This window comes from Pantherophis guttatus, chromosome 8 (genome assembly GCF_059756535.1).
Source record: "Pantherophis guttatus breed Tessera chromosome 8, ASM5975653v1, whole genome shotgun sequence".
In the NCBI taxonomy this organism is placed as follows: Eukaryota; Metazoa; Chordata; class Lepidosauria; order Squamata; family Colubridae; genus Pantherophis; species Pantherophis guttatus.
In genome coordinates, this window is record NC_142070.1 from 1350584 (window position 1) to 1373783 (window position 23200).

The 23200-nt window shown below is 52.7% G+C and overlaps 1 protein-coding gene across 1 annotated transcript in view; it reads right to left on the minus strand.

Moving 5' to 3' along the window:
- VAX2 (ventral anterior homeobox 2) overlaps positions 1-10797 on the minus strand; it is a 32680-nt gene extending 21883 nt beyond the window's left edge. Inside the window, exon 1 of the mRNA XM_060682328.2 lies at positions 10560-10797. Within this exon, the coding sequence (XP_060538311.2) occupies positions 10560-10797 (238 nt within the window). The remainder of the gene's footprint in view (positions 1-10559) is intronic.
- Between the last annotated feature and the right edge of the window lie 12403 nt (positions 10798-23200).

A 23200-nucleotide genomic window follows, 5' to 3' on the forward strand; every position in this document is an offset into this window, starting at 1 on the left:
GAGGCAACCCCAATGCCAGGCGGGGGACTTGCAGTAAAGGAGCCTGGATAGCTCAACAGACAGAGCACTGTAATTTAACACCAGCTGTCTGCAATTAAAGTAAGATCGAATCTCGCCAGGCTCAAGGTTGACTCAGCCTTCCATCCTTTCTAAGGTAGGTAAATTGAGGACCCAGATTGTGGGGGCAATAAGCTGACTTTGTATAAATATACAAAAGGATGAAGGCTATTGCTTAACGCACTGTAAGCCGCCCTGAGTCTCCGGAGAAGGGCGGCATATAAATAAATAAATAAATAAAAATCCAGATTTTGGTGTGTTGGAGGTCTGTAGAGATTCTCCGTCATCCAGGTCTTGGTTGTCCCAAAGGTGATTTTTCAGGAGGCAACTGGAACTTCGTGTTTTTTCTTTTCTTTGAAGACATTTCGCTTCTCATCCAAGAAGCTTCTTCAGTTCTGACTGGATGGTGTGGAATGGAAGGATTTATGCTCCTTGCAGAGAGCTGGTTATTTTGCATCCTTTTTAGAGGGTCCTTGAAGCACTTGGAGGTTTATCTGTGTCTTCGGGGTCACCTGGGTGGAGGTTGTGTTGGAAGTTGCGTGTGTATGCTCTCCTCTCCAGTGCCTTCACCCTTTCTCATGGAAAGTTCTCCAACTTGCTTTCCTCTTCACAACCCTCCTTCAATCAATCAATCCGGATAAGAGCTGGAAGGGACCTCAGAGGTCATCCAGTCCAACCCACTGCTCAAGCGGGAGACCCCATAGCATTTCAGACAGGTGGCTCTCCAATGTTTCTTAACATTGATGGAGCACCCACAACTTCTGGTGGCAAGGTGTTCCAGTGGTTAATTGTCCTCACTATTAGGAAGTTTCTCTTTAATTCCAGGTTGCTTCTCTCCTGGATTAATTTCCACCCGTTGCTTCTTGTCCTGCCTTCAAGTGCCATGGAGAATAATTTGAGCCCCCTCTTCTTTGGGGCAGCCCCTCAAATACTGCAAGACTTTCTATCATGTCCCCCCTAGTCCTTCTTTTCTCTAGACTAGTCATACCCAGTTCCTGCATCTGTCCTTTATATGTTTTAGTCTCCAGGCCTTTACATGAGAAGAACTGGATAAGACCAGTCCAGAGAAAAGAAGGGCTGGGGAGGGGGGGGGTGACATGATAGCATTCTTCCAGTATTTGAGAGGCTGCCAGAAAGAGGAGGGGGTCCATTTATGTTCCTTTCAGGTTGGGTGGACTTTGTGCAGGAGAAATTCCTGGGTAGGTGGAGTCCCCAAAGTGGAAAGTCTTGGGCTGCTGTGTTGAGGTCTTGCTGTCCACTCCAAGTGAAGGTCGCCCTTCCTTCTGCACACACGCTCCAGTGACAGTAATTCAAGGACGCACTTCAAAGCCAGGTGCCCCAAGCAAGGCAGGAAAAGCAACTTCAGGGACTTCTGAGTGGCAACACCCTTTGTCTCCCTTTCCCTGTTCTTCTCTTTGGAGAAGCTGGATCAGAAGTCCCCCTGATGCTCCCAGCATCTTCCATCTTGTCTTGGTAGCTGTTTTCCTGTTGTTTTCTTACTCTGCACTTTTCCAGCCCAGCCCCAGGTTGCCATCCAAAGACTAATGAGATTCACAAATGCCATCATTTGCAAGGAGAAGAAACATGATTGCAGAGGTGAACTTTTTGTGTGAAGCATGTGACTCTGTCTTTTTAAAAATTTCCTTGATTCATATCCTGCTTCTCATTCAGGATCTCAAGATGATACATATAGACAATGCCCTCCTCCTCCTCCTCCTCTTCTTCTTCTTCCTCTTCTTCTTCTTCTTCCTCCTCCTCCTCCTCCTCCTCCTCTTCCTCCTCTTCTTCTTCTTCTTCTTCCTCCTCTCCTCCTCCTCCTCCTCCTCCTCTTCTTCCTCCTTCTCCTCCTCTTCCTCCTCCTCTTCCCCTGGATACCATGCCACAACCCTGTAAGGTAGATCAGGTTGCCTGAGGAACTTTCAGCCAGAATTTTTGGTATTATTTTTACCTATATGTGTTGTTGCTATTATTTATATGTTGTCATATAATTAACTGACGGGATGGTGTGGAATGCAAGAAGCATAACTCCTTCCATTCTCCACCATCCACTCAGAGCTGAAGAAGCTTCTTGCATGAGAAGCAAAAGGTCTTCGAGGAAAAAAACAAAAAACAAAACTCCAGTTACCTCTTGAAAAAGCAACCATGCCTTGGATCACGGAAAATCTCCATAGACATTATAATTAGCTATTACTATTAAACTATCTAGTATTATTTCATTTATTGAATTTATTTGCCACCCATCTGGTAACAAAATGACTCTTATGATCTACCTACCACATTGTAATTGATTACTACAATATCTGGCATTATTTTCTGCTAGTATTTTCTACCATTATGATATTCTACCAGGTATTAAGATCTGCTATTATTAATTACCTACTGTTATTATTATCTGGTGTTATTATCTATTATTATGAACTCTCTGGTACTATATTATACCTTTGCAGTCGCTAAGTGTCAACACTGGCTTGATAGCACAGAATCAGTCCACCATCAGTTCTTATTATTAACAAATATTAACCGAAATTCTGATTTCGATTTCTACACCTGCCTTTCCGTCACCTTGGGGAGAGGCGGGTCCGAGGCGGAAGCCCCCTCGAAAGAACCCCCGCTCCTTTCATCCAGATTCTCCCCGATTTAGCAGATCGGGGATCCAGACCAGGAGATCTACTGTGTATTTTTGTTGTGCGTGCGTGCAAAATCCGTTTGTCTACTAAACTGCTGCGCGATTTTGAAGGCAAACGGATTTTGCACGCACGCACGCACTCAAAACACAAACACACAATGGATCTCCTGGTCTGGGATCCCCGATCTGCTAAATCGGGGAGAATCTGGATGAATGGAGCGCGTGTTCCAGGGATGAATTTCTCCTTTGCTTTCTGATTTTGCGGCGGGGAGTCTTTCTGCAGAACCCAGTCGATTCCATGGCGTGGGGGGATGGGGGGAGGGCGGACTTTGCTGAAGGCCCCTTAAATGCAAGAGCAAAAGCGGAGCCCTTTAGCCAGAAATCGTCTGTGGCTGCGCTGGTCCCAACTAGCTCACCACGTCACTAATTCACCGTTACCTATCCAGGAATGAGAAATACGTTTTCGGAATCGCGTCTCGGGGCCTGGGGCGGAGGGCGACGGGTGGGGGAAGAGAGAACCCCTTCCTGGGGCGGCTTCCCTGCCATCTCTTGTTAAGACAGTCCGGGCTGGTTGTTCTGAAACGGCCCAAGCGAGAAGAGCCAGTCAAAACGCCTCCAACTTGTACTTTTTAAAAATCTACCATGGTTAGGAATTTATCCCTTGGATGGCATCTTCTCCTGGCGGGCCAGTCCCGTGTTCCTGCTTCGAATTTCCCACGCTGGGGCATGTAGGCGTGCGTGGGAATTGGTCTCCTGGTGGTCTCCCTTCCCTGTTCTAACCAGGCCTAACCCTAATTTGTTTCTCCAGATCACATAGCAAGATCTACTTTATGCAACTTGCCCCGGGTGGAAGCGAAGAATCCACGTTCATCCATTCCTAAAGCTCCGAGCGTGTATTTATTTAATAGTACCTATCGTATTTAGATGCCACCCCACCCCTCCATCTCATAAGAAGAGACTCTGGATGAAATACAATAATTTTCCCCCGCAGGCCCGGGAGAGAGGCGAGTTTCCCCAAGACAAAAAAAACGCAAAACAGACCCGAAATCGGAGTGAGGCTGTTTGAATGCAAGTGTAGAGACGCGTGTTGGGCTGATTCGTCACTGCTGATGGGTTCTTTGCTTAATTCCGCGTGTTTTATTTATGTCCGTGGAGATAGGCCCGCTTGTAAACAGCGCTTCTTACCCAGCCACGTACGCAGAAGTGTATAAATCTTTCGTGGGGTGCGCGCGGATCTCCTCTCTGAAACATAGCAGGCAATCCCTTGCACGTAAGCCATCGATTTACAAAACGACGCCTTTCCACATCGAAATATCCAGTAAAATATCTCTCGCGCAGGGTAACAGACAGGGCCATTCACGCAAACACGTCCTGGAATTATATGAAATCTTGAAATAATTTTATTTTTTTTATTCAAACCGGGTAGGTAGAAGGAAAACAGCTACCCCGTTTCTAAGGGCGGCCTCCGAATTTGCTGAAACCTACGGACGGTTGCAAATAAACGTTTCAAATTCCTCCCCCCGCCCAATCTACATTTGCGATCTAGGCCGCCGCGTATCAGCCCATCAGCAATAAATCCGCGATCCCTTATAATTCCCAGTGAATTCAATCGCCATTTTCGCCAAAGGGCGGAGCGGGGACGGCGGAAAAAGAGTCCCCTCCCCCACCTCCACCCCGTTTTCGCCCTGCAATATTTTCCAAAATAAAATAAATAAATAAATAATCAACCTATCCGCGCGCGCACCTGCCTATATTGATAACGCATCGAGATAAACCGATAAGAAGTAAAGGATGCGAGGAAAAAGAAAGAAACAGAATCAGCCTTGGCACTAAATGGAAGTGGTACCCACGGTACGTACGTACACACACACACAGAATTTTGGGTCGATTTAGGTCTTTCTCTCTCGAAAAGAAATATTTAGCGCGGCGATGACGATTTAGAAAAATGAATTGTGCCTTAAGAATTTTCTCTCCTTTTGCCGAAGAGAAAATCCATCCTCAGATTCTCAGGGACACCTGAGATTTCGACTGTGAGTGGGACTGATTTTTATTTCCCCCTTCCCCGCTCTCCAGGAATAAACCTTGCAGCGAGATGGGTGGCGAACAAATAAATGAATAAATAACAAATAAATAAACAAAAAAACCATCGAGAGCTGGCCTTCTCGTTTCTGAGTTCAGAGCTGCAAATGGCGGCGGGATCTAAAAGGAATCCAGGCTCGCCGCCTAGGAAGCCTGCAAGGGGAAGATCTCTTGCACAAGCTTTAGAGGGGCCGTGCAAGAGAATAACCCCCCAGGAACGGGGCTTCAGCTGGGAAGACCTTACGATGGTTCCTACTGGGCTCCAGTCTCTGCACCGCCATCTCTTCTCTTCTCTTCTGCCAGGGAGGGAGGAAGGGAAAGGAAAGGAAAAGAAAAAGGGAGAGGAGAGGAGAGGGAAGGGAAGGAAAGAAAAGGAAAGGAAAGAGGAAAAGGAGAGGAGAGGAGGGGGGGAGGGGAGGAAAGGAAAGGAAAGGAAAGGAAAGGAAAGGAAAGGAAAGGAAAGGAAAGAAGGACGGAAGTAGAAAAAAGAAACAGGGAGGAAGAAGGAACAATTATAATGGAAGGAAGGACCGAAGGAAAAAAAAGGAACAGGGAGGAAGAAGGAAAAATATAATTAGAGGAGGAAAGGGAAGGGAAGGGAAGGGAAGGAAGGAAGGAAGCTACAAGCGGTCGTGAGAAGGCCTGGCGGGCAGCTTGGCATTCGGCCCAGGAGCTCCAGCCGAGGCGGCCTGGCTGGAGGCGGCGAGCCCGCATCCCGATCCGCAAGAGCCGCGCCGATTGGCGACCCTCGCGGCGGATCCGCCCCTCCCCGACCCCTCTGCTTCGCCTTTGTTCCTGCCGAGCCTTAGCGGGGCTATGAAGGCGGCGAGGTGGGCTTCGGGTGTGAAGGGGTCCCCCCACGGAGCCCTCTCCAGGGACCGGGCAGGCTCGGAGGCCTCGTGTGCGGGGCGGAGGTCTGGGGTCCCAGCCGGGCTCCTCCGGGAAGCGGCGCTCATTTCTCGGGGTGTCGCTTCTGCGAGAGGGAAGGGCCGGCCACTCGCGGAAATGAACGGCGCCTCTTTTCCGGGGAAAACTCCGGCCGTTCTCGGGGGCGCCCAGAGCCAGCTCGCGGGGTCCTTGCGTTTTCCGCGGGGTCTCGTGGCTAAAGTAAAGGAGCATAAATTAAAAAAAAAAATCGCCTGCAGCCCAAGCCCAGCCGAGGCCCCCTCGCGCGCCCTTCTCCGAACAGCGTCAGCTTTGAGAAGGGACTCAAAGGGTGCAATTTCCCCAACCCGCGTATTTGGGGGGGGGAGATCTGCCTGCGCCCCCATTTGCGCTCTAAATTGCCCGCCGTGGCTCCCCAGAGCGATTCGTGGCCCCGTTCATTTCCCCGCAAGTTGTGGCGAGCGCCTGGGGCCTTTTGGCCAGAAGCAACCTCTAGTACTTCCAGGATCGGGCCCCCGGCCGCCTCCTCCCTCCCCCCTTCTTTTCCTTCTCCTTCTCTTCTGCACCCCCTTCTCTTTCTCCTTCCCCTTCTTCTCTCTCTCCTCCTCGTTTGGCCTGCTCGTTTCCCCCCCTCCCCAAGCCGCGAGGCCCCCCATTCCCCTCGGACGGAGCCCTGGGCAGCCTTCTCAGGAGCCTGGCCTTGAAGGACGCCCCAGGAATCGAAGCCCAGCGCTGATCTTTAGCCAGGCGCAGCCTCGGGCCTTCAAGGAAACCCACCCCGGGCGCCAAGGAAGCCGCGGGCGGCAGCTGGAGGCCTGGGGAACCCGCGTTGCTCTGGCCCTCTTCCGGGAAGGGCAAGTGGGAAGCTCCGGGAGAGTTTCCAAAGAGGAAGGAAGAAAGGAACGGGAGGAGCTTTTGGGGGAGGGGAGTCGAGGAGATTTGGGGCTGCAGAAAAATCAGAACAAAACGGGGCTCCTTTTATTCAGGCCTTGGTGACGAGTTTGCTCGGTTCCGGGTCTAATTCGAAGTGCTGTTTTTGACTTTGAAGCTCTTTATGGTTTGGGGCCAGATTATCCGGGGGGGGAAACCGTCCTCTCCAATTACTTTTGACCGTCCTTCAGATCTAGGGCGCGTTGTGGGTCCCCCTTGCCAGGCGGTTCCAGGCGGTGGGCCTTCTCTCTGCTGCGGTGCCTGCTTTAGTCTCCCCAACCTCGACGGAGGCTGCTTTCCTCCCTTGATATCCCACCAGCCCTCAAATCCTGGTTGTGCCCATGAGGCCTGCGGGCCCCCCAGAGAAGCGGAGGATTATTATTAAATGGGTACATAGTTTCCCCTAAAATTCCTTTGTATCGTTTTTAAACGTTTTAACTATAACGATCATATTGCGGCACATTTTAGCTTTGTGGCGCGTCGCTGAGACGGGAGGCTAGAAAAGCCTGATAATTACAAAAAAAAAAAATTAAAACATCGAAAATAAATTGGGTAAAGACACGCGGCGTTGTCACCCACGTCGGTGACTGTAAGGGAAGGCTGCACGGACGCTCCCGCGTGGGAATCCTTGCGTCTGGGGCCTCCTAGTCCATGAAGGCCGTGCGAAAATCTCCAAGGATCTTCCCCGCAGGAGCGCCCCGTTTTCCGAGGCCAACGCTACGCCACGGATCCCCCGAAAACCACCGGATCGAAAGGCTGCACCGCCTGATCCCCACACGGATTTTTTTTCCCCCCAGGCTGCCGGATTTTAACCGCGAGTCGCCTCCGAAGCGCTGAGAAAGAATAAAAGGGAGTTTTCGACTTATCGTTTTTCCAACGACCAAGGAATCAAATGTAGTTTTTTTTTTGTTGTTTTTGTCGTGGGGAAGGGCTGGAAGGATGAACTAACAGTTGAGGCGGAGACTTCGCCAGGCGACACATTTGGGGGGAAAAGAGGAAAAGGCTGGGTGGAAAAATCCGAGATATTCCGGCGGCCTTCTCGGCAAGGCCGCTTCCCCTCCCCCGGCGATTCCAAACCAAGCTCGCCCCAGCTTCAGGGGGTCATTGGATCGGCCGCCTTCAATCCGAAGGGCGCTCAGAAGCCCTTTACTCCCGAGCAAGCCTCTTCGGCGGGAGGTGGCGGGAGAAAGGGAGAGGCGGAGGCAGTACTGGCGGCGACTCTGGCCTGGCCGGAGGGCGACGCAATTCTGCGGGATCCCGCTTGCCCGGTGCCCGAAAGACGGGGCGGATGGAAAGAGCGCGGGCAGGCCTGGTTTGGGGGTCCCCTCCGCCGCTTTCTCTCCAGCCCCTCTGCCCAGCCTCGGAGGGGAAGCGAAGGAGAAGCCGGAGCTCGGCCTGAAAAGCCTCCGAAGGGAGGCCGCGGCCAACCCTCTACTACCGCCTCCCCCCAAATTCCGAGGGGGGAACGGAGGAGACCTTCGGCGCTGGGAAACGGTGGGGCAGCCCCTGTTTCGGCCGTTAGTATTTGCACAACCACCGCCAGCACAAAAGGACACGGAGGAGGGCCTTTCCGAAAGAAAACCCGTTATTTTCCTTTATTTCCTATTACATAGCATACTAGCTATTATTATAGTATAACTATTAGCTATATTTTACTATGACAACTAGCATTACTACTAATAGTAATTCTCTTCCTTGCCTTTCTTTTAAGACAGTTGGGCAACTAATAAATACTAGTAGTAGCAGCAGCAGAGAATTATTACTAGCATTTGTAATAATTAATAGCATACTAGCTATTATAGTATAACTATTAGCTATATTATGACTATACTACAATTACTACCACGATAATAGTAATTCTCTTCTCTTGCCTTTCCTTTATATGATAGTTGGGCAGCTAATAAATAATACGATTGCAAGAGAATGATTACTACTAGCAGTAGTACTACTACTAGTAATTCTATTCCAGCGCCTCCTTGCCTTTCAACAGGCACTCCTCACACAAAGGGCAAATTTTAACCTCTCCGTCTTCCAGGATTTCTTTCTCCATCCGTGTAAAGTAAGAGCTCCGCAGATCAACCTCGTATTTGTAAACAACACCCCCCCTCCCCGCGGTAAATATCCCACTAAAATAGAGCTTGCAAGTGGGGGTGTCCGAAAATGACCATCAGTCGCTTCTCGGCCTGAGCAGCAAAGAGCCACCCTCCGACCGCCGCTACCCCCCCCCCCAAATTTCACCCGAGAGTGGGGAAGACCACCCCGTTCCCCACCGGAGGGGCGAAAGGCAGACCTCAAGTCCAGCGGCCGGTGGTCGGGTAATCCCAGCGCCCAAAGGGCTCCGTCGGCCTCCCCTCCGAGACTCCGTTCATCTGCTTTGGGGGCCGATTTCACAGCGAGGACCCCCCCCACACACACACTTTTGAAAAGTCAGGAGGCCCACGCTCAGGGCGGCCCAGTCTACAAAACCACCCAGTCCCCGCAGCGCACAAGCTCGGCCAAATAACCTCGGGAAGGGAGCAGGTGTGCTAAGGGCTCCCACGACAAATCGCTGGAGCTGGTCGGGAGAAGGAAGGAGATGGGGAGGCGCTGGGGGGGGGGCACTGTCCGGCCAGGCCAAGCGCAGGACCAGGTATTTTTTCTGAGGTTGAAAGGAGGAACCATTTAAGCCTAGAAAAGGAACGCGAGGGAGGGGACCAAGACCCCTCCCCAGAGACCTTCCTCCTCCTCCTTCTCCTCCGCAAGATCCAAGCCATTCTTCTTGAGGAGTCTGCCCCGCCCCTTCTCCCCCTCCTTTTCTCCGGGGCTGTTTCGCAATCGAATCCTCAACCGAAGCGCTCGCCGGCCCGGCCCGGCCCAGAGGCTGCTCGGCAAAAGCTCCTTCGCTGATGCCGGCGCCCCCCTCCCTCCCTCCCTCCCGTCTCCGCAAGGTGGGCTGCGGGACTCCCGTTTCCATCCTCCCCAGCCAAGAGACCCAAGGCCCCAGGCATCTGCTGGGGAAGGCTGATGGGGACCGGGGCGCAAGAATTTCCCCAAGGCGGCGGGTTTACCAAAGGCGATTTCAACCCGGAGGGGGAGGGGGAGGGGAGGCTTATGACCCGGGCGGGGGTCTTTCTCATCGTGAAGCCCAAGCGTGGGGGGGGGAGAAGATCCCCGCGCTGGGCTCTCGGAGGCCGCGGTGACGCGGTTTCCCTGCGACGAGGCTGGTGTGGGGACACGCGCGCGCCCACGCCCCGTGCCCCGAAGCCCGGGCAACGCGGGGGTGGGGGAAGAGCAGATGCGGCCAAGAGCGATTCCTCCAAAGCGCCCCCGCCCTCCTTGCCCGACTGCGAAGATTGACCCGATACAAGTTGCCCTTTCAGCCGCTGGAGCTCTTCCAGCCTCAATTACACACACACACACACACACACAACGCAAATAGAAACAAACAAATACGCACAGGAGAAAATCTTCACTTAAGCTCAAATCTCCCCCTCCGCTCCACTCGCCCCCCCCAGCCCCCAGCAGAAATCCCGCCTGGGCTGCTGCTCTTCCTCCCATGCATGGAATGGGGCGCGGGGGGGGGGCGCAGGCGACTGAAAAGGGACCCCCGGTGGGAGCAACCAGGATCGGATCGATTGGCACAGGCAGCGGCGAAGCGGGAGCCGGGAGGAAGGACCAGGCGCGGGTCAAAAAAATGGGTTTTGGCCTCGGAGTAGAGGGAGCGCAGCCAGCTGGAGACCCCTGTTGTTTTTTTTATATGCCGCCCTTCTCCGGAGACTCAGGGCGGCTTACAATGTGCTCAGCAATAGCCTTCATCCTTTTGTATATTTATACAAAGTCAGCTTATTGCCCCCACAAACTGGGTCCTCATTTCACCTACCTTAGAAAGGATGGAAGGCTGAGTCAACCTTGAGCCTGGGGGAGATTCGAACCTGCAGTAATTGCAGGCAGCTGGATGTTAAATGCTGCCTAACGCCTAAACGCCACTAACCCTACCCCTTACCTCGCACCAGGATCCGGCGGCAATAATCCGTTTCGCCCGCGGGGGACTGGTTGCCGCTCTCCGAAGGGCCGCTGGAAGCCGACGTCCCCGCCGCCAGGTCCCTGAATTCGCCGCCTCCGCCGCCTCCCTTGGCGCCCTCCTTGTCCCGCGCCCGCTCGAAGGGGCCGCCGGGGTCGGCCAGGAGGTGGCCGCGTCTGCCGGAGCCGCTGCCCGCATCGCTCATGCCGGGCTGGAACATGGGCGCGTTCTCTGCCGCGGAGGAGCCCCTTCCTCCTGCCCGCTACTCGGGGTCGCCCACGGGGGGCCGGGAAGCCCAGGGAGGCGGCATGACGCCCGGCCGACCTCGGCCAGTTTTCCCGCTCGGGAGGCCTCCGGCTGCCCCTGACCCAGATGGCTGGAACCGGCCCCTAGAAGCCCCGCGGGCTGCCTGGAGAAGCTGCCGAAGCCCCGCGAGAGGCAGAAGCGCGGCGGGGCCCAAGGGCTGCCGGAGCCTCGGGCATGGCTGGTCCCCCGGACGGGTCGGGGGCTCAGACTTCTGCGCTCCGCCGCGCTCCTCCCGCCTCCATCCCCGCGCTGCGCTGCTGCCTCCCGCCCGCTCGGCCGCCCGCCCGCCTGCCAGCTCCGCGCCGCCCGGCTCTCTCTGATGAGCGAAGGGCGAGCGCAGCCAGCAAGCCCTGCCCCCCCCCCGCCCCGACGCCCGCCCCCGCCCCCCCCGCCGGGTTGGCCCATCCCCGGCTCCAGGCGACCCCGGCCGAGATGGGGGGGCGGGGGGTCTCGGCCAGAGCCCTCCTGAGTTCCGCCCCCCCCTCCGCGCTCGGCCCGCCTTCGCTGAGTGAACCCCCCCTGAAGCTGGGGGGAGGGGTAGGCGGCTATACACCCCCCCCACCCCGCGCACGTAATTTCCTGCTGGCGGAGGCTGCCCGGTTCATTCATTGGCGAACAAAGAACGGCCGGGCGGCCCCCGCCCACCTTTCCCCGAGAGGGTCCGCGGTGGCCTTCGGGCATCCCTCTTGCCCCCCCCCCCACTCCGTCTCCTGGCTGGCCCAGCTGTCGCCCCCCGGCTTGGGGAGAGCCGCCGTTCATAGGCGCTGCTTCGCCGGGCGGGAAGAACGGACTGGCCGGAGTAGAAACGTTCCCGGGGACCGGTGCGAGATTCAGGGTCCCTCAGAGCAGCCCTGGCCCAGAGCTTTATTTGCCCCCTGCCCCTTTTCGGGATGCCGGTTAGAAAGCGCCTCGCGGGGGCTGATTCCCTTCCCTTCCTTCCCATCATTTTCCTTTCCTTTCCTTCCCTTCCCTCTCCTTTTTCCTTCCCTTCCCTCTTCTTTTTCCTTTCCTTTCCTCTCCTCTCCTTTCCTTTTCTCTTTCCTTTCCTTTCCTCTTTCCTTTCCTCTCCTCTTTCCTTTCCTCTTTCCTTTCCTTCCCTCTCCTTTTTCCTTTCCTTTCCTTTCCTCTCCTTTTTCCTTTCCTTTCCTTTCCTTTCCTTCCCTTCCCTCTCCTTTTTCCTTTCCTTTCCTTTCCTTTCCTTTCCTTTCCTTTCCTTTCCTTTCCTTTCCTTTCCTTTCCTTTCCTCTCCTCTCCTCTCCTCTCCTCTCCTCTCCTCTCCTCTCCTCTCCTCTCCTCTCCTCTCCTCTCCTTTCCTTTCCTTTCCTTTCCTTTCCTTTCCTTTCCTTCCCTTCCCTTCCCTTCCCTTCCCTTCCCTTCCCTTCCCTCTCCTTTTTCCTTTCCTTTCCTTTCCTTTCCTTTCCTTTCCTTTCCTTTCCTTTCCCTTTCTTTCATTCCATCTCCATCCACCCGTCCATTCATCGATAGGCTGAGCCAGAAAAATGCGAGGCAAACGGATTGCACGGACTGGCTGCCCGGTAATAACCCTCGGGGTGTGTGTGTGTGTCCTGGGACGCCTCCCCGGCGTAACCAAATCCGCCCCCCCCCCACAGCCGGCGTCTTGCCCTGCTGAAGCTGCTGCTGGTTCTAACCAGGCCCGAGCAATCTGTTTCGGAATAAAGGGATAGCGTGAGACCCTCGTCCACCCGTGACCTTCCGAGGGTTTCCTGGACGAAAGCTCTCGCCTTCAAAACTTGGGGCAGAGAGAGGGGGGGCGGGGGAGCTGCTCCTGAATCCACCCAACCGGTTTCCGCGCCTGAAGGAGGAGCCGATCTTAGCCCAGCATCTTCCAACTGCCCGGCGGTGCCACTTGGGCTCAGAGCCAGGCGCCCCCAGCCGTTCTCGGAGCCGGAAGGGAGAAGTACCACTCGCGTTCTCCCTGCTTTCAGGATTGGTGGGGCGAGAACCGGGTTAGTTCCCGGGTGCCAAAAACACACGGAGGAATCCGATAGTGGCTTTTCCCGACCAATTTTAATCAAAGGCAGAAGGAGGGAAGAAGAGGCTCTGCTCTTCCCCGCCTGCGGAAATGCGCGCTCCCCTTGGAAGACTCGCAAGAGGTTGAAAACACTGGGTGGGGGGTGGGGGGCAGGGTGGGTACTGGGTAGGGTGTTGCCCCTTTTCCGACTGACCCCAAAGGCAGAAGCGACGGAAGGCCGCGGCTCACTTCCTCGAATGCGGAGGTTGCCTGGCCTGGTGGAAGACTTGAATTCGGGGAGGGGGGCGAGGGGCGGAAGAGAAGCGAAGCGAAGGCTGGGCCTGCACACACGGGGCTCCGCGTCTTTGAAGCAGCCTCGGACTTTTGGCAAAAGTGCCTTCCTAGGCGGGGAAGACCCCACCCTGGGCGTGAGCAGAGACTTTTCTTCTGCCACACAGGTGTGGGACATATTTTAATGTTATTGGTTAAAGGCTGATAGTTTTCCTTTTTCCACCCCACCCACCCACGGAGGGCACTCCCTGACCAGCTGGGGATGGGGTGTGTTTGTTTGTGCGTGGACGCGTGACACCCGTTTCTCCCAGGGTGGGGAAGGTTTCCGGCTTTCTCTGGCGCGGAGAAGCCCCTTTCTCGGGGCTCCGTTAGCCTGGGCCTAGGACTCCCTCAACCAGTGGGTTTTTTCCCCCCCCTTTGACATTAAGTTGCCACCGTTAAGGAAGAGAAGGAAAACCAGCACGTCCTTCCGGGTTTCCCCCTGGAATTTATTGAACGCGTGGCATCTACAGAGGTCGTACAATCGCTGGTATGCAAATATAAGATTAAATTAAGAAGCGTCGTCCCGTGGAATTATTTCGGTCTTTAGGCGGGCTGCTGGTCGAGAGAGGCGCTTCAAAGCCGAACGAGGTAAAGAATGAATTCTCGTTCAAATTCTTCCCCAAATTCCTCAGGATTCCGGATCCTTTTGCGGCGGTCCACTTTCCCCGCTGACTTGTCCGAACCTCTGATAAAACCAACACAGACACCCACTCGCCAAAAAGGCAACAAACAAACAAACAAACATCTCCAGGACAAGCCAAAAAAAAGAAAGAAAAAAAGAAAAAAAGAACCCCGAAGGAATTAAACCAGGAATCAGATTTTATTCGTCAAGAACAATGCAGAGGCACAAACGAAAGCTTTTGAAAAAAGGTTGGGAAAAAAAGAAAAAAAGCGGAGGAACGTATTTTTTTTATGTTTTTAGGGCTTGGTGAAATAAAACCGGCAGGAATGTTTTTTTATTTAAAATACTGACCGCTGCTCCTTTGGAGTGCCTGAAAAGTGATGATTTTTTTTTTAAAGGAGGGAATAGAATAAAATCCCTTCCTTCAAATGCGATCAAAGGCCCCGTGAGAGGAATTGCTGTAGCCTTAATGCAGCTTTTTCTCCCCCCCCCACCCCGGAATTCAACCTTCCCTATTTTCCCATTTGGGTTACTTGCTTCGGAATCTTTTCCCTAAATGCGGAGGGATCCAGAGGGGAAGCTGAACATGCCGCCGGGTGGGAATCTACTTGGAGAATCAGATTTGTAGAAATTATATTCCCGTTTTTCAAAACTTTAAAGGGGGTGGGGTATCACCTCCAGGAAAAGGCAAAAACCAACATACAAAAATACATACCGCTACATACATATTTACACTTGTACCTTCCTGTTCCTGTTTTTGTTGCTTTTCTGCAATTTAGCAGAGTAAACTTCTGTAAACAATACAAAGGTTTCGCCGCCCGCTATCTTTTGGACGGAGAGGCTTTTTTCAAATGCCTTAGCCTAGCCTTCCTCGTGGTCTCCCATCCTTGAGATAACCAAGCCCAGGCCTCCTTGCCTGTTTGATGAGGGATGCGGGTGGGGAACACCCACGCCCTTAATTTTCCCACAAGAATGCGGGGGGCTCCTCGCTTTGAAAGGCTGGGATTATATTCTATTCCTCTCTTTTAAAAAAAAAAATATCAAAAAAATCATCCCTTTTCAGGCAGTCCCAAAGGAGCAGCGGTCCGAATTTAAAAAAAAAAAATTCTTACGGGTTTTATTTCACCAAGCCCATAAAAACACAAATGCCTTTGTTTTATTTCGGAAGGTGGTCAGAATGAAGCGGTTGGGAAGAAGGCAAGGCTGGGGCGGCTGGCTTAAGGGCTTCCTAAACAGAAAGGAATATAATAAACGCAGCAATAAATTATAAAAATATAATATGTTTTCACTCACAGAGCGCCGGTCCCCTCCAGCTCTGTCCTGACTCAGTTTTGCCCCCCCCAAGAAAGATCTTCCTGCCAGTCTGCCCTTCCTCCAAGGGGGCTCAGCCCCACCAGGCCTATAGGTGGTTAGGGGCGCCAACCAGGGACACCCCAAGCCCAATAAGACCCTTCACATCCCATCCCCCCCAACTCAAGGCTTTTCTTGACCCGGAACCTAGCAAGGCTCTGGGCCCCGCTTCAAATCCAGAACCTCCAGCCGGTTAAGAAGGACGAAAGAGCGAGGAAGGCCAAGCGGCGGTGCGGAGATGCAGCCCAGGGTCTGGGGGTTCTCTGCCTTGCGTGGCCGGCGGCCTCTGGGCCGGAACTGCGCGAAAGATGGAGGGACGAAGCCCGCAGCCTGGAAGGGGCGAAAACGAGCCACCAAACCGGGGTTGAAAGGAGCTAGACCCGCCGAGCTTCCCCCGCCGAGGATCGGGCCCTCTTGCCAAGGAGGGCGGCCCTGCGAAGCGTTTGGAGAGGAGGGGGAGAAAAGGATTGGGGGAGGGGGGGGCTTCCCTGGCAAAGACGGTCCAACCTTCAGGAGGTTAATCACCCGCTACGCATGAAAATAAAAATAAAAATAAGGGGCGGCGGGAAGAGAAGAAAATTACGAATTATGACCAATTAATTAGAGTAAATTAACTGCACCACCCCCTTTAAATTGTTGCAAAGAACATTTTCTCCCGCCTCGCACAGGCCCACCCAGCTCCCCCCCAATGCAACCGCCGGGCCCCGCTGCTCGCTTCCATTCCGCTCCGCAAGCTGAGGTCGGGCGGCCTCCTCCTGCTCTCCCCTCGGTCTCGCTTCCGCCGCCGGCTCCCCTGTCCGCAACCAGGCTTTGCGGGCCGGCCCTGGTTCCTGACCCCTCGCGGCTCGGAGGTTTAGAGAGGCAGGCGCGGCTCGGAGTTTGCGGAAGGACGATCGTTCCACGGCTCGGGAAGGCAGCGGGCGAGGGGCAGAGCGCGGGTCGATCTCTGGCCCGGCTGAACCCGCGTCCATCCAACCGCAGAGAGAGTTCCTCGGCTGGCTTTTCTAAGTTCGCTTCGGTTCCAGAACAGGAGGAAGGGAATAAGAGAGGAAGGAAGGAACGAACGAACGAAAGGAGGGAGGGAGGGAGGAAAAGATGAAGGTGGGAAGGATGGAAGAAGGAAGCCAGGCAGGCTGAATTGGAAGGAAGGAAGGAAGGAAGGAAGGAAGGAAGGAAGGAAGGAAGGAAGGAAGGAGATAGAAAAGTGGGAAGGAAAAGGAGAAGGAAGGAAAGAAGGCAGACAGGCGGTTGTAAAGGAAGGAAGGAAAGAAAGAAAGAAAGAAAGAGAAAGAAGGAAGGAAGCAAGCAAGGAAAAGATGAAGGTGGAAAGGAAGGAAGGAGAAGGAAGGCAGGCAGGCGGTTGTATTGGAAAGCAGGCGGCGTGTTTGCTTCCCTTTTCCCGGCGCCTTCGCGAGGAACTGCGGCCTCCGGTCTCCGGCTCGGGGCCAGAGGAAACGCAGCGGGTCGCTCCGGAGTTTCGGGGGAGGGGGGCTGCAGCCTGGGAAGCGCCCTGAGCTCTGTGGCTGAGGTGGGGTGGGGGACGAACGGAGGAAGGCCTCGGGGTAGGAAGCCCCCCCCTCCAGCCAGGGGTCGAGGCAGACCTGAATGAGATGGACACCCAGTTCGGCTGTTACCCTTTTGGAACGTCTGTAATGGGGAGCTGGGCCCCCACCCCGCTTTCTACCTGGGAACCCTTCAGGGACTGGAAGGAGCTCTCCCCGTGGCCTCCTTTTCAAAGTCAACCTGCTGAGGCCCTCATAGTCGTTGCTCTCTCTTGATCCAGTCGCTCCATATTCCCCCTTAAAACACGATTTCCAAACGCCCCCCGACCCTTCTCGGCTTCTATCTTTGATGTTTCCCCTTCCTGCCCAAATTTAGACCTTTTCATTTTCACTTCCCAAAATTCAGGCTGCTGACCCAGAATGAGGAGGGAAGGAAGGTGCTTCTCCCCTGTGCCGGAGGCCCGGGAGTTAACTTCCCATAATCCCCTACCCCCCACACACCTGTGAGGTCACCAAGTGGAGGAAAGGTTCAGAGAATCCACGGGGGTGAAGAGTTCACACGTTCCCTGGGATGTTAAATCACGCGGGAACGGATGGATCTCTTGGCGAAGGAGCCGAACCTTGGTTTGCCCTTCCAGCGGGCCGGGCCGCCCCAAGACCGAAGTTTCTGGGGGGCTCGAAGCAAAAAGGGCAGCGATCTTCTCAGGCGCAGGACCCCCGGGAGGGGCCCCGAAGTATTAAGGCCTGGACGCTGGAGCCGAAGGAGCCCCGGGCCTCGCTTCTTCCCGAGGCCGCAAGGAAGCTGCGCCCAGGCTTGGGGCTCGGCCCCTCCTCTCTTCCAGGCTCCCTCTTGCCTCGGCTTCCTAACCCGGAGGGGCCCTCCTACCACGGAACCATCTTTTACCCCGGAGGAACTCGCTTCCCCTTCCCTTCCGACCGACTTTCGGCAGATCTGTTCTTAAACCTATCGGTGCGTTCGGTTGGATCGGCCTTGGGCCGCTCTGCATCCGCAGGATGATGGGTTTTGTTGTTCTCCCTCTCCGCCCGCGCCTTCTCCGCAGGCCGCGCCGGTTCTCCGAAATGACCTTGACTTTCTCGAAGGAGGCTGCGCCGCTCCCCCCCACGGCCCAGGGCCCCCTCCCGCTCCCCGGACGCCTCTTTGATGCTTCTACCTTCTATTCACACGAACGGGTCCGACTCCCGAAAACATCCGGGAGCCATTCTTAAACCTGGTCATAAAGGGAAAAGGGGGGGGGGGCGCAGAAGACCCCAAACCCTTCACCCATCCAGAGGCAGAATTAAGGAGAAAGCCGCAAAGAGAGGCGGTGGGCGAGGGGAGACCAGAAACGAACCTTCACACGAATAAATAGTCACTAGGACACTAGGCTTCCGGCCGCCTCGCGGAGCCGATGCGCGTGCAAGCGAGCACTGAGAAACTCCGCCGTTTGTCATCGAAAGGGCGCGACCCCCGAGAGGGGAGAGGGGGAAAGGCCCTCCCGCGTTTGAGAAGGGCGGTTTCTGCTGCTTCACACACCCAGTCCCGGGTTAGACGAGCTCCGTCAGAAAGGAGCCACCTCTCCTCTCCAAGGAGTTCTGGTGGAAAGGAAGGGGAGCCACTTGGTGTGATTTTGCTGGTAAATTTCAACCTGTCCAACCCCGTTTTTAAGTTATGCTGTCATCATCCGTGTATTGATAGGTTTCCTATGCCCGGAGTTCCGTAGGGGAGATGGGCGGCATAGAAATGGAAGAATATCAATATGTTCCTAGGGGCTACGCTGCCCTTCCCTTCTCCCCCTTCTCCTTCCCCCTTTTTTCCTCTCCTTCTCCACCGGGGCTCTCCTGCCTGGGGCGGCCTGGGGCGAAGGCCGCCTACGGCAGCGGTCCGACCTGAGTCCCAACCGAAGCCCTTCCCCGGCCCAGGAAGGGAAAAGCAGGGAGGTCAGAGTTTTTGAACTTTTGAAGTTCCAGGGAAAATAAAAATAAAAGCGATATGCCATGAATTGGAATCATAAGGAACGGGGAGACGGGAGATAGGAGGTATTTTGTCAAGCCTTCAGCCCTTCTTCCTCCCTCCCTCCCTTCCTTTCCTTCTTTTCCTTCCTTTCTTCCTCTTTCTTTCTTTCTTTCTTTCTTTCTTTCTTTCTTTCTTTCTTTCTTTCTTTCTTTCTTTCTTTCTTTCTTTCTTTCTTATCAAATTGGCATTACTTCCTCTAGAAACGTACCATATAAATAACGTGCGTATTTATAGAAAGGTTTAACGGTTGCCTATATCTTGAATTTGTATTGTTGGTTTTATCTTGGCTGTACACCGCCCTGAGTCCCTTTGGGAGAAGGGCGGTATAAAAATTTAAGAAAACTGAAAAACTGAAACTGAATTTCTGGCGGGAATTAAAAGCGGAGCTCCTGAGCGTATTCCGACTGGCGGCTACCGGATCGAAGGGACGGTATCCGAAGAGCACCTAATACAGAAATCCCGGTCCTTGTTGGTGGATCCGGAGCGGAATCGCTTCGTCCCTGGGTGTCCAGGAACGTTTTTCGCCATCGCGACTGAGGCGTGTGGCTGTTATTGCTGAGCCGCTTGGAAATTCCTCATTTGGACTCCAGCTATGAATCGTTCAACCTCCGTCTTCGAATTTCCTCCTTCGGAAGCGGATGATGGGCCTCCTGATTATTGCGCGGCTGCCCTGAAAACGAATTCCTCGCTGGAGGGAATCCTTAACGGAGCCTGTGGCAAAGAGCACCCCACTTTCTGCCCGGCTGTCCTGGGGATGATGGGAGGTGTAGTCCGGGCGGAGTGACCGCCTGGGATATTCCGCTGGCCTTGGATAACCAGCAAAGCTATTTTTAAAGTGAGGGAAGTCCGAAGGAGGGTCGAGCGACCCTTCTAAGAGGCCACTGACTCTTTGAAAAGGAGGCACAGGGTGGGCGCATCCAACTCCTATATTTATTTAAAACATTTATATGCCCCCTCCCCAGAGCTGGTTGAAAGGTGGGCGGCTGTATAAATCTTTTAAATAAATGAATAATGCGGTATATTCAGGATGTAAAAATCCACCTATTTGGATGAGATCCCTGTTTCCACTGCGCCTAAACACACAGGCGCACAGCGCGCTCACTGGGAACTGCGCCCGATCCCAAACCCGGCGCCCTGCCCGCCTTTCGGAGGCCTGTCCTCTCAACTGCAAAAATTTAACAAAGAAAAGCAAAGACATCGGAGGAGAGATAATCCTCCCTGGCATCTCAAGTCTACCCGCAAGGCCTCCGCCGTAATGTGCAAGAGAGCCAGTTTTCTCAGGAAAAGGTCCGGGTTCAGACGACATAAACACCCGAATGCCGCGTAAACGGACGCCAATGGCTCGATTCCTTCCCTCACCCTCATTGGGGACAGATAAGAGGTGTCCACGCAGCCAGATTCAACGGGAGACGAATCAGATTAAAGTAGTAAGAAATTGTCTTTTTTAAAAGAGAGAGAGAAAGAAAGAAAGAAAGAAAGAAAGAAAGAAAGAAAGAAAGAAAGAGAAAGAAAGAGAAAGAAAGAAGAAAGAAAGAAAGAAAGAAGAAAGAAAGAAGAAAGAAAGAAAGAAAGAAAGAAAAAGAAAGAAGAAAGAAAGAAAGAAAAAGAAAGAAAGAAAGAAAGAAAGAAAGAAAGAAAGAAAGAAAGAAAGAAAGCTAACGGGGTTTTAGTGATAATCCAAGAAGGGTCTTTGGTGCTCTCTGAGCTTGGTTGTTTTCTTGCAGACGTTTTATTGCCCAGACTAGGTAACATAATCAGTCCTAGGATGGAGTGGGGAGAAGGAGAAGGAGAAGGAGAAGGAGAAGGAGAAGGAGAAGGAGAAGGAGAAGGAGAAGGAGAAGGAGAATAATTGTGGGGTTCTTAGTAGTCTCTGAGCTTGCTTGTTTTCTTGCATTTCATGACCCAACTAGGGAACATCATCAGTGCTAGAAGGGAGTGGGGTTTGGAGGAAGGAGAAGAGGAGAGGTGTGTGTGTGTGTGTGTGTGTGTGTGTGTGTGTGGTGTTTCTTTGCAGCAGCAGTGGAGCTCCTGGTCCTCCAGAAGCTTCACCAGCCAGATGGCACAGTTGTCCTCCATGAAAGTCCTTGGAGAAGACGTTCAAAGTCAAAGCACCTACAAAGACCAGAATTGTGCAAGCAGAATTTGTGATATCTCCCATGACCCTCTATGGAAGGAAAAGTTGGACTTTGAAGAAGAACCGGAAGAGGATGGAGACTTTTGAGCTTTGTGGTTGGAGAAGGCTCCTGACTGAGAACATTTCATGGACCACCAAGAAAATTAACAATGTGAAATAAAGAAGATATGTTAAGAGAGAGAAGCAAGTATGACGATTATTATGTTCATTACTATCATTTTAATATTATAGAATTAATGTTAATGTGATGGATATTGTTGTAAATCTTGATTATTGTTTTACAAAGATATTTGTACCTGGATGACACACTGTTTAATTCAAGATGGAATTATTATCTTAAAAAATAAAAATTGTATTAAAAAAAATAAAAATAAAAGAAACAATGGATCATCAAACAAATGGACACAGAGTTCCAGGCCTAGAGAAGGATTAAAGGGGATTTAATCCAGGTAGTGCAGAGTTCCTGGTCCTTCTGAATGGCTGTTTAGGTGAGCTCAGAGGCTCCAAGGAGATCTTGGCTGGCGGAGAGGAGACGATGACAGGCATTTCGTTGGGACAGGACCAGAATAACAGAGTTGGAAGGAACCTTGGAGGTCCTCTAGTCCAACCCCCTGCTTACAGGAGCCCTTATACCACCCCATACAAAGGGTTGTCCAATCTGTTCTTAAAAGCTTCCAGTGATGAAGCACCCACAACTTCTGGTGGCAAGCTGTTCCACTGGTAAATTGTCCTCACTGTTAGGAAATTCCTCCTTAATTCCAGGTTGCTTCTCTCCTGGATTAGTTTCCATCCGTTGCTTCTTCTCCGGGTGCTTTGGAGAATAGGTGGATCCCCTCTTCTTTGGGGCAGCCGCTCAAATATTGGAAGACTGCTATCGTGTCACCCCAAATCCTTCTTTTCATTAAACCAGACATACCCAATCCTTGCAATTTGGCTGAGGATTTCTGTGTATTAAGTCTTAAAGTTTCCAAGGTTGGACACCCCTGACTGGAATCCTAATTCCAGGTGCATAATATACCTTATCCTGGCACAATTCCTACAGGATCCTGGGCGCTGGAGTCCAATCTGAAGGTTGAGAAATTCTTGAATGAATGAATGAATGAATGAGCTGGAAGGGACCTTGGAGGTCTTCTAGTCCAGCCCCCTGCTCAAGCAGGAGAACCTATACCATTTCAGATAAGTGAGAGCCTTGGTGGCGCAGCAGACTAAAGTGCTGTTAACTAGCACCAGCTGCCTGCAATTACTGCGAGTTCAAATCTCACCAGGCTCAAGGTTGACTCAGCCTTCCATCCTTCCGAGGTAGGTAAATTGAGGACCCGGATTGTGGGGGCAATAAGCTGATTTTGTATAAAAAAGAGCACCGCTTGGGGGGGGCGAAAGCCCTACTAAGCAGGTATATACAAAAGTATGGAGGCTATTGCTTAACGCATTGTAAGATGCCCTGAATCTCTGGAGAAGGGCGGCATATAAATCGAACCAATAAATAAATAAATACTCTAACAGACTCTTCTTCCTTATGCGAAATCTAATACGGATCTCTGCAACACATAGGCACGTTGTGGGTGTGATTCCTGGCCAAGGAAACATAATATTTGACACCAGTTAGCCTCAGATACTTGGTGGAGCTCACACCCAGCCCAGGGATGAAATCCAATTTTTTTACTACCGGTTCTGTGGGCGTGGCTTGGTGGGAGTGGCTTGGTGGGCATGGCAGGGGAAGGATACTGCAAAATCCCCATTCCCACCCCACTCTGGGGCCAGCCAGAGGCGGTATTTGCTGGTTCTCTGAACTGCTCAAAATTTCCGCTACCGGTTCTCCCGAACCTGCCAGAACCTGCTGGATTTCACCCCTGACCCAGCCCAAGGAACTTCAAAGCCCATCCTTCCCCAACTTGGTCTGTATGAGGTTACGGCTCCTGTCTGTTCTCTTGACAGTTTGAGGAATCATGGGAGCTGTAGTTCAACAGTTCGGGGACCAGCAGCGCCACCTGCCTGTGGCTTTGAGGTTTTCCTCTTAGGCTGCCCCATCATCTCGGTTCTTAAGTTTTAATCTTTTAATTCTAGTTTTGGTTTTTTAAAGCACTTTTTAATCTTTTTTTTTAATATTGTAAACGACCCAGAGTCGCTGTATTAGTGAGATGGGTGGCATAGAAATGTAATAAATAAATAAATAAATAATAATAATATATATTAGCTGGGAAGGGGAGGGGGAAAATCTATAGAGAAACAATAATTTTGACGAGGAAGAAGGTGACATATATCTAATGTTGATTTTATGTCTGCGGGTTATAAGCAGCCCCATTTCCAAAACTTCTGAAGCTTGCAGCTGAACTGTTTGGATGGCTCTCTTTTATCCTTTTGTTATTTATTATGTCCTTTTCCAAACATGG